Source organism: Triplophysa dalaica, chromosome 14 (genome assembly GCF_015846415.1).
Source record: "Triplophysa dalaica isolate WHDGS20190420 chromosome 14, ASM1584641v1, whole genome shotgun sequence".
In the NCBI taxonomy this organism is placed as follows: domain Eukaryota; kingdom Metazoa; phylum Chordata; class Actinopteri; order Cypriniformes; family Nemacheilidae; genus Triplophysa; species Triplophysa dalaica.
Window position 1 is genome coordinate 4875785 of NC_079555.1, and position 10928 is coordinate 4886712.

The 10928-nt window shown below is 37.9% G+C and overlaps 1 protein-coding gene across 1 annotated transcript in view; it reads left to right on the plus strand.

Moving 5' to 3' along the window:
* Positions 1-10707, plus strand: part of LOC130435942 (tudor domain-containing 6-like) — a 30494-nt gene extending 19787 nt beyond the window's left edge. The window contains exons 3-17 of the mRNA XM_056766840.1: positions 1433-5982; positions 6092-6216; positions 6312-6392; positions 6483-6513; positions 6687-6736; positions 6825-6876; positions 7019-7089; positions 7182-7236; positions 7621-7673; positions 7768-7819; positions 9001-9062; positions 9141-9201; positions 9273-9343; positions 9455-9509; positions 9625-10707. Of these exons, the coding sequence (XP_056622818.1) occupies positions 1433-5982; positions 6092-6216; positions 6312-6392; positions 6483-6513; positions 6687-6736; positions 6825-6876; positions 7019-7089; positions 7182-7236; positions 7621-7673; positions 7768-7819; positions 9001-9062; positions 9141-9201; positions 9273-9343; positions 9455-9509; positions 9625-9773 (5518 nt within the window). The 3' untranslated portion in view covers positions 9774-10707. The remainder of the gene's footprint in view (positions 1-1432; positions 5983-6091; positions 6217-6311; positions 6393-6482; positions 6514-6686; positions 6737-6824; positions 6877-7018; positions 7090-7181; positions 7237-7620; positions 7674-7767; positions 7820-9000; positions 9063-9140; positions 9202-9272; positions 9344-9454; positions 9510-9624) is intronic.
* The last annotated feature ends 221 nt before the right edge of the window (positions 10708-10928 follow it).

Sequence of the window (10928 nt, forward strand, 5' to 3'; positions counted from 1 at the left end):
TGAATGACTGTTACGTCCCTTGTGACGTTAGTTGTTTGTGAACGACTGTTACGTCCTGTTAGTTGTTTGTGAATGACTGTTACGTCCCTTGTAACATAGCTGTTTGTGAGTAACTGTTACGTCCCTTGTAGTTGTTTGTTTATGGTTTCTGAAACAGGGGTACCTGCAGGTAAGATCCCCTGCCTTTTGATCCGGGAGTGCCGAAAGGTCTTATTAATTTGTCGGGAAAGTATCCAAGATTTTAAATATGAAACCAAGACATGTGCGGCACTCCGCCACATTTCGGGACGCCCATTTCTCCGACCTGCAGAGACCCCTACTTGTGTTTTCTTGCGGCTTGAGTTAATGAGCAGCAAGTTTTCAATAGGCTAAGATGACCTAAAGTTGGACTTCTTTTAAATGGTTTGACTTTAAGGCGTGTTAAAAACACTGTTGATTGAGTGTTGGGTTGTGTACATGTCTTAGTTGCTGCTTTTCATATTCTTAGTAATGTTAGTTGGTGAATTGAGTCTTATGTTGGGATCATTTGAACATTATGTATAACTTCCTATTATAGTACTTTGATGGATTGATTGATAACGTAAGATCATTTAAAAACCAAATGTGAGTCTTGGGACATTGGGAAACTGGTGTTTAGGGTGGTGTTCATCAAACATATGTTATTCAGGAGTGATTTGTTCCGCAGCGCTTAAATAACAGATTAATACATTTCTTTGACTTTATTTTTAATGTCTTTCTAAAGTAGTTCAAAAAATTTGTTTAGTTGTTACATTTTTCAAGCAGTGTATATACTCACTATTTCTTCTCACTACTATCCTGTATGAAGTATGTGTTAATTTTTATGACTCCATAGAATATGACTCCATGAATGTGTTTTGTTTCCGTAAAACATAATAGGTTACATTTTACAAGTATGCTTGGCGAAATTGCCATTTTGGGATAATTTTTGTGTCTATATTTCTGATTAAGAGTAAGACGACGTAAAAGAGAACATAATGCAGTATTTTGCGTGTTGTCTGAAGCTGCTTTCCTGCTGTCCCCATATCTCATACAGCATGTGAGAACCGAATCCAGTCCTGTTTTGCATCTTATCTTATCTTATGGGTAAAGTGTTACTAAAGTATATCTTGATAAGACGATGCAAGTTTGTCAACTATTCTATTTTTGCATTGTATAAGTTTTTTCTAGTTTTACCTGGGATTGTGTTTGGACACATTTGCGTCAAACTTTTACATTTGGACATTATTTGTAAAATAACATATTTATATTTTTTCTGTTTTTTCTCTCTTTCTAGATACACTAGACACTGGGTCATTAAAGAGTGATTTGAGAGAAACACATTGTGTTCAATTCCAGGCCTCTCTCAACAGGTTCAAATGTTCATATACTTATTTTACGAGTAAACTTAAACCCCTCATGTGTACTGGTAAAGTTTTGAAAAAAAACTGTCCAGTGAAAGGTTCAAAGAGTTTGTTAGGAGGTCCTTGCAGGCTAACAGCGGATTCGCAGTGGATCTTCAGGATATTTCTTTCATCGTGAACAAACCCATCGAACTCCTTGAGCAAATGGAAAAGACACAATCCTACATGTATCCAGAGTTGCAGACAGATACTGTCGAGACCGTGGTTGTAACAGAGGTAACAAATCCATTTCGTATATTCTGTCAACTCAAGGTCTTTTCTCAGGAGCTGAGGAAGTTAACAGAACAAATAACTCTGCATTATGAAGGAAAAATTGGAACAAATTTTGCCAGACCTGAGAATTTGGGCAGCCCTTGTGCATCAAGAGGAAGTGACGACAAATGGTATCGTTCTGTGCTACAGCAGGTCATGTCTGCCAACAATGTGGTTGAGGTTTTGCATGTGGATTATGGGAAGAAACAATTTGTACAGGTTGACAATCTCAGACCACTTGCTGCTGAATTCTTCAGAATGCCGGTTGTAACGTACGTGTGCTCTCTTCACGGAATAGTTGACAGAGGTGTTGGTTGGACAGCCTCACAGATCGATTTCTTGAAATCTGTCCTGCTCAACAGAACCGTGATTGCCAAATTTCAGTATCAGAGCCTTTCAGAAGGTGTCCACTATGTTACGCTTTATGGCGAGGAGAATACAAACATCAATAGGTTGTTTGAATTGAAACAGAAATATGTTCTGGACTCCGAACTGACCGATGATGAGTTTGCTGTTCAGAAGAGCCTGTGGTCTCGAAAGAGAAAAATTTTAGTGAGAAGCGAGTCCAAACACCCAGATGGAGCATACTCTGACCCCAAAAGGAAAAAAATAGTGTTCTTTACTGGAAGTCTCCCACCTAACACTTCACATGTAGCTGTTGTGCAACACGTTGACAGCCCTGGAAAGTTTTGGGTTCAGACTCTGCGTTACAAAGAGGATTTCAATCTACTAATGGACGACCTTGGACATCTGTACAATAATCCAACAAGTACAGAAGGTTTAATCAGAAAGCCTGTCGCTGGTCTCCTCTGTGCTGCCAAGGCACAAGATGGTGTGTTCTACAGAGCAGCGATCTGCATGGTAATTGACAAGAAAGCAGAAGTTTACTTCCTTGACTATGGGAACACAGAAATTGTTGATTTTTGCAACCTTCGACAGCTACCTCTGAGATTCCAGGAGTTTCCCGCTTTGGCAGTAAAGTGCTCCCTCCATGGCATTAAACCCAAACTGAAACATTGGGATGAGAAGGCCACATCGTTCTTTTCCAGAATTGTTGAAAACAAATTACTTGATCTGCACGTTCAAGACAAGTTTCAAGACACCCATTTTGTTCAGTTAGTGGAATCCAATTTAGATGGCGAAAATGATGTAAGCAAGTTGTTGTGCAGCACAGACCTTGCAGAATGTGAAAAGAGCTTTGTGGGCAATCCTGCCTTAAGATCTTGGAGTTTAAAAACATCACACAGCACTGACACCGTCAGTACAAGTACTCGACTTGAAACGCCATCCAGTTCTTCTGTTGTGACGGAAAGTGCATCAGCTTTCAAGGAATCTTTATTTCCAATTGGAACTTCGCTGGAGGTAACTGTGTCCTACATTGAAAGTCCAAATGACTTTTGGTGTCAAAAAGCCCAAAATGCTGCATGTTTGAAAGTTCTAATGCAAGATATCCAGCGCTTCTATACTCACAGCAAATTTCAGCCTCCTTTTGAAGCAGCTTGTGTTGCCCGTCATCCTGAAATTGGTATATGGTACAGAGCCTTGGTCATTCACAAACACCATACTCCACATGTTGATGTGCTTTTCATTGACTACGGTCAAACAAAGAAGATTGCCGTTGAAGATCTTCGGAAGATTACTCCAGAATTTCTGAAGATGAAGGGACAAGCCTTTCGATGCAGTTTGTATAATCTCATCGCTCACTCAGCTATAGAATGGAGCCCTGAAGCCACATTGCAAATTCAAGATTTTGTTGACACTGCAGCCTCCACAAACGTGCCCTTGAAATGCACCATTTTTGCTGTAATGTATGATGCCCAGAAAGTTGTGTTCAATGTGGTGGATTTGGAAACCCCGCACCAAAGCATTTCCAATCTTCTTGTCCAAAGACATCTAGCTGATCGTGCACCCTCTAAAAGGTCTCCCATTTCACCTTTTCGCCTGGACACCTACTACTATTCCACACATGGTATCAAGACTGGGTGTGAAGAGGAAGTGAGTGTCACCTGTGTGAAAAGTGCCACTCAGTTCTTTTGTCATCTAGACAGAAATTCGGACCAGCTAGAAAAACTAGCTGACAAAGTCAACACCCTCTGCAGTCAACTAGCGGTCACCAAGTGTCCTCAGATGTTCGGAACAGTTTGCTTTGTTAAATTCACAGATGGACTTTGGTACAGAGGGCAAATCAAATCTACAAAACTGTCAACCGTGGTTCACTTTGTGGATTACGGAGACACATTGGATATCAATAAATCATGCTTGCTACCAGTTCCAATCGAAGCAGAAGACATAATGACTGTCCCAGTGCAGGCAATCGAATGTGGGCTCTCAGATATACCAGACAACGTACCGGGTGAAGTGGGAAAGTGGTTTCAGAATTTAGCAGAGGGTGGTTGTTTCAAGGCGTTGATCGTGGCAAAAGAACCGGGAGGAAAACTGATAGTGAAACTTTATGATGGGAAAACGGAAGTGAATGCATCGATCATACAGAAGTTTTGCAATGAAATCCCCCAAAATGAACTGAGTGCAATCAAAGATTTCGGCACAGAGAACAAGATTGCACATAGCTTGGCAACCCATGTGAGAGAAAGTTTCAGTGGTCTGAAGAAAAATCCACCAGACAGGGTTCATAATTTCAGCCAAAGTCAAACAGGTATTAGATTTGAATCAACACGGAACAGGTGGGGAGTCCATAAAGATGGTGGACCAGAACCAACACAGGAATTTCAGAGGTGCCATTATATCACAAAACCAGGGATATCACCAAGAAAGCCAAATGATGGAAAGCCAAATGAGTTTGTGCTCCCTTGTCAATCTAAGAAAGATGAAGGTATTAAAATCAAGCCCCAGATGTCTCTCAAAGAATCATATCTCCCAGTGAAACCCATAAAATCAGGGATGGAAGCCAGTGTTTTCATCTCGCATTACAATAGCCCCTTTAGCTTTTTTGTTCAGCTGGCAACTGATGAGGATGACATTTATGCACTTGTCGAGAAGTTAAATGATGGCCAGTTAAAGGGTGTATATCTTGATCCCACTGATATTCACAAAGGTGATCTGGTCCGTGCAGTGTTTCCCGATGATAACTCTTGGTACCGTGCAGCAGTAAGAAAAAACACTGGTGACACAATTCATGTTGAGTTCATTGACTTTGGAAACACTGCTGACATTTCTCCCTCAAAAATATGTCAACTTGAACAATCGTTTGCTTCGTTTCCAAGGTACGACGTCCACTGCTCACTAAATAAACAGTATGTTGACAGCACAGACCAAGCTTCCAGCTTCAAACGGCTAATTAAAGAAAATGTTGATAAGGTCGTTTGCACATTTGTGAAGCTTTCAGGTGCTGTGTGGGAAGTGAAACTTGATGTTAATGGTGTGGTGCTTGGATCCACATGCAAGGATGAAAGTCCACCAACAGCTGAGCTCAAGAGCACAGGTGTCAAGCAAATGTCTGAAGTCACGACCTGCACCTATTACAAAAACCCTGAACTATCAGTTGGACATATGATCAATGGATATGCCTCAGTCATCAAAGGTCCTCAACTCTTCTGGTGTCAGTATGCAACTGACAAACTTCAAGAGATTGCAGATGTGCTACAGAATGTCGCTGATATGTCGGAGAATACATTGAAGGAAGATTCTCTGCCAGTGGGAATTGCCCTTTTCGCTGAAGACAATCTGTGGTATCGTGCTAAAGTAACAACTAGGTACCATGACACATTGTCTGTTACTTTTGTAGACTATGGAAACGAATCCAAAGTCAATGTAGGGAATGTGAAAGCACTTCCATCCGAGCTATCTGATATTCCCCCTCAGGCGTTTGACTGCCAGCTTGATGGCTTTGATGTTTCCAAAGGTTTCTGGGATGAAAAGGCAGATGATGAGTTTTATGAGCTAGTTAATGACAAGCTTTTAAACATCACCGTTGAGAGAATGGGAACCTCTGAAATGCCCCACTTTGTCAAGCTGGAGTTTGATGGTGTTGTCATCAATGATGCAATGCTACAATATTGGAAAAGTCATGAAGGCCCATCAGTTAAACTCTTAAATGGCCGAAAACTTGTCCCCTACGAAGATTCTGTGGTAATTGAGATCAATATAGGCTCAGAAAAAACTCTTGAAGCAGACACTGATGTTTCTTATGAAATCTCTACCCCATACCTCAAAATACAGCAAGAGGAACAGTCTGAGGAACTATCAGATGCAGGTCCCATAGACAATTCAGATGGCATCCTTCAACAGGAACTTCCATCTGAATTGTGCCATGTTGAACCAGAGTCTCTGTCATCTCCGATTTTTCGGTCAGGTAAGCCTTATCACAAATAATTGAGCTTATTTTTCAGTGTTATTGTGTTTATAATCCTATTACACCATTGTCAGTTTATAAATGCAGTCGGTTTCATTGCTTTTTTAAGATTTTGGTTGTATAAGGCAGGCTACAGTGAAGAAACTTGTTGGATCAGAATGTGTTATCTGGTCTCACGTAAGAAGAAATTGGTGTAAGGCACAAGTTTTGAAGGTTTCTGAAGATGCTGCATTGGTAAATGTCACTTCTCATTTTTTGTCACATTGGATCTTACAGTTTTGTGTGTTTTTGTTTCATTTTATATTTATAGTTATGTTCATTTTTTGCAGGTTCTGCTTGTAGACCATGATTCTGAGGTGGTGGTCGATCCTCTCAACATCTATGAAATACTGCCAGAAAAGCCATTAGAGGTGTGAAATATTAAAACTTTTTACTTTAACAAACCCATTTAAAAAAAAAAAATCATTTTTTGTATTTATCTACTGTTGTTATATTTGCAGCCAATAAGCAGGGAAGCTTCAATTCTGGATGGTATGTATCTATTGCTTTTTTTATTAGAGGCATGTCTAATTGCCTTTGTGATTTCATGTTTTGAGGCTGTCTTATAGTTGAATCACTATATTCATTACTAAGATATGTTGTCACATCATGTATGTATTCTCAAATGGTTAACTTCAAGAATCCTATACTTGCGTGTTGTGTAGATGAGCTAACCAAAGTAATGCATGCTGCACAAAAGAAGATTTCCTCTCAGGTAAATAGATATTTCATTGTGGTTGATAGATAAACAAAGCATAGATGCACTGCTACATATTAAAGCAGCAACCGTTTTATGACAATAGGCCGAAGATGCAGAATATGAAGCTGCTTTCGCTTCCTCTGAGGAACCAAAAGGTACGCGAATAAGTACAAAAGCATTCTGCTAAAGTGGAGGTGTATTTTTTTGCTACTGTTTTAACCTTGTAAATACATTATCTGTTACCCTAGTGACGAATTGGTTATCGATTTGGTAGAGAAAAATTTATTTATATTTTAGAACGTCAAGGTGATAAGAGTTGTAAAAGACTCGTGGAGCAGATGGATCTAGATGATGAACCCGCAGAACAGGTAGAGCGTATTATTGTAGCGATCAGAAAGATGTGATTTCACGCTCTCGGATTATTGTCAGCAAATGTCTTAACTCATGTAAATTCATATAGCTTCAAGTGGAGGAACCCATGTCCTGTTTTGAAGACTTAATCAAAGTTGCTGAAGGTAAATCTTTGATTTTACCATGTATACAAATATTTGGGCCTCATTTCAAAGGATGCACAAAAGCTTTCCCTGTGAATTAATTACATTTGTTAATATAAACTCTAATAGACTTATTTTAAGTCAATGTGAATGTGTAGATGTAGACATGTGTTGATCTATGGTTATAAAGAATGTAAGATTACACTATGCGTGTTTGGTGAGATGGTCTTAGTTTAAGTGCAGCTATGAGCTGTTAAAGCAACGTGGCCGCCTTATTAATATTTTTATATATATTATAATAGAATATATAAAATAAATCTAGGTAGCTACTAGATGCCAATTTTTGACTTCTTTATCTTAGACTTTAATATAAATCTAATATAAGGCTTTGTTTTTTGGTTAAAGAAGTGTCCGGGGCAGGAGCACAACTAATTGAAGTACTGACCTCTACTGCATGTGTGAGTATCTATTTTTCTCCAACGTTGTCATTTGTTCTTAAAATAAGGTGTATAAACTCACTAACTGTATATCTTTTCAAAATTCCTATTAAAGTTAGAGCACCTACAAAACGGAGAGACCAAAGATGACATAAATTCTTTAGCTGGTGAGCAAAACGTGTGTTTCTTACTAGAGCTGCACGATTAATCGTTAAAAGATTGCGATCTCGATTCAAACACCCACGCGATCTCATTTATGAAAATCAACGATTCTCGTGTGTCTATTAATTTACACCTCGGACTAAAATCATAACGCTTCAATATGTGCTGGTCCTGCCGCAGAAGCAGTGAAAGCATTTTTATCATAAGGTATGTGACGACGTCACAAACAGTCTTTTCAAACGCACACTATCATTATTTCTGTGTCAAATGATCACAGAAGTAACGTTACTGGGATTAAACCAGACAGTTTCCAACTCACACGCATGGGACGCGTTTACAAGATCCTACTCTCCCAAATTAATCTCACACCAAATTACAGACCAACATATAAAGTAAATACAGCCTGACAACAAAACTGTTCTTATGAGTGTCTTTCAGGATTGTGATACATTTTTCTGACTATGCTTCACATCTTAACTGGGCATGTTTGAAACGAAACTAACGATTGAAGTTTGTAGCGCGGACAAATCCGAGTTGGCACTTATATCTGTCAATATGGTAAAACAAGCCATCAGAGTGTGTGGCGCTTATCACTTTATTAACTCTAATAGAGGAGTTGCGCTATTAGAGCTTTTCATCAAGTGCACAGCATTTCATGTTTTTAGGTTATTTTAAACAGTTTAGAGGTGAGAATACTGCGTTCTTATGTTCATCAGTTGTGTCTTTCTTTAGAGACCCCTTTAATCTATAGATATCAGGCAAATTTATAAATCTTTCTAAAAACCTTTAATTGCAAGCGTCACCTTATGAATTTGTTTTACTGTGAAATATTTCAGTTCAACTTTTGCATTTAAAGTTAAAAAAAGAAAAATCACTTTTGTTTACTTACACCATAGTTATTTTAGGTTAACCACGAAATATTTAATAATTTTGAATCAAAGTCCTACATATTACATACCTAAATTAAATATTTTTTGTCAGAACCTCCAGTAAATTATGCATTACTTTGTCATCATTCAGAATCGTAAAAGAATCGCAATCTCTATTTGAAACCAAAGAATCGGGATTCTGAATTTATCCATAATCGTGCAGCCTATTTACATACCATGCATTTATTGGCGTTTTAACTTTGTTCATGAAGAATTAATTGTTTGATTTAATTCTTATTTGTTAAATCTTACTTAAGGGGCTGCAAATAACATGGTTGATGTACTGATGGATTTCCTTGACGTTGAACTCCTGGATAAGGTGTTCTACTTGACTTTTGACTTATTTTTGTCTTATTTACACCACCCAGTGGCTGAGAGTCTGTCATGTTTCCTGCAGGTACAGGAAGATTTTTGCAAAAATGGATCCGAAATGGATGCTTTGCTTGAGGAGTTCGACTGTACGGCAATTTTTTATTCTATAGTGCAATTGAAAGTGATTTTAAATGATTTGAGCATGTGTTATAAGCAGGTGTTACTCCAGATCTGCTTGTTCTGACCAGTGCCGATGGAGCAGAATCATACACTGGGTCTGATGGCAAGGTATTACAGTCTTAATGTTAATTTACTGGTGAAGTAATGTTTGAAGTTAAAAATTATTTATTTTAAGCAGGTTTGTATTTGAAATACTTTTTTGTTTACTTCGCACTTCAGCTACAGGGAGATGCAGGTGTGATGGAGGTCTGTCCTGATTCTGAAGAATATCCATGTAAGTGAAATGCTTTCGTTTTAAATAAGGTCACAAGATATAAGCAAGAATTTCATTAGAAAAAAATATTCTTATATAAAGGATTAAAAAACGAACGAGAGAATTTGCTTTGCAGGTGTACAAGTCAAACCACAAGAAGGGCCAAATGCATCTGATTGCACCAGCACAGAAGAACAGGATTTAAGAGTCACTCATCTGACATTGAAAGTTGAAGATGAATCCGATGATATCCTTTTTGTTGGTGTTTTGCGAGAATCCCAATAATGTCAATAATAGATGCTTCTGAATATCGGAAGGTATGAAATAATCTGCTGTTCTCAATCATCATCTATAAAATCTAAAAATCCATACTTTTCGCAATGCAGAAGTTAGTGAAACATTTGTATTTGGTCCTGAAGACCTTGAAACAGGACCCACACCACAGTTCCAAAGCAAGGAAGCTCAGACGATCGAGAGTTGATAAACAAATGGCTTCAGAAATTCTGTCCTTTGTGGAAACTGATACACAGGTGCCAAGAATCATGTGCTCAGCAGGTTGGCGGATCAACCAAACTGCGGTTCTTGTTCCGTTCCCTTTCAGCGTGACTATAAAGCCATAGACGTCATTGTGCAAAACCTACTTGAAAGAAAACTAATTGTATCAGCCAATGTGTAATATCCATGTAAGCCCATTTGAAATGAAGAGCAGATGCATAAACCAATGATAAAAATAATCGGGAATTGAAATCAGGTCAGATGGTGTAATGCTGTTGCCACAGACACATTGCCATTTTTGTTAAATATAAGATGATGTTACATATATAAAAGGCATTCTAAAGATCTGTTAACTTAACAGCCTAATATTAAATTAATTGTTTGTTCATTTAAAGTAATGTGATTAACTGTTATATCCTTGATCTGCATTCAAGTCTAGATTTCTTAATGCTAACTCTAAATAAGTATGTTTTCTGTGTCACATTTAGTGAAATCTTTTTGGTCCAGGGGTATTTTACAAATGCTTTTGTGTGAAATGTACCTAAAAAAAAGAACATGTTGATTCATATTAGACTAGTTTGGTTTTTAACATTCAATTCACAAATCAAACTACTGACCAGAAGAACATTTTATGGTCCTGTAAATCAAATTCTGTAACCTCAGTTGTTGGTCTGTGGTTTATGAAGACTAGCGGTCTTCTAATCTGAACGAAGATTATAAAGCATCTCTGATATAAAATATCCGGAAATTATTTCTGTAACGGTGTTGTTTTAATGTTAATAAATACATGTCATTAAAACATGACCGTTTAATTTTTTTAATTTAACGTAATGTCATGTTAATTTTTGGTTTGTGTCCTGAAAGCGTCATTACTGCTGTTGTTTTCATTGCTAGATATGTCTCTTTTTCTCATTTATAATGTTAATCCCTGTTGAACATAGATAT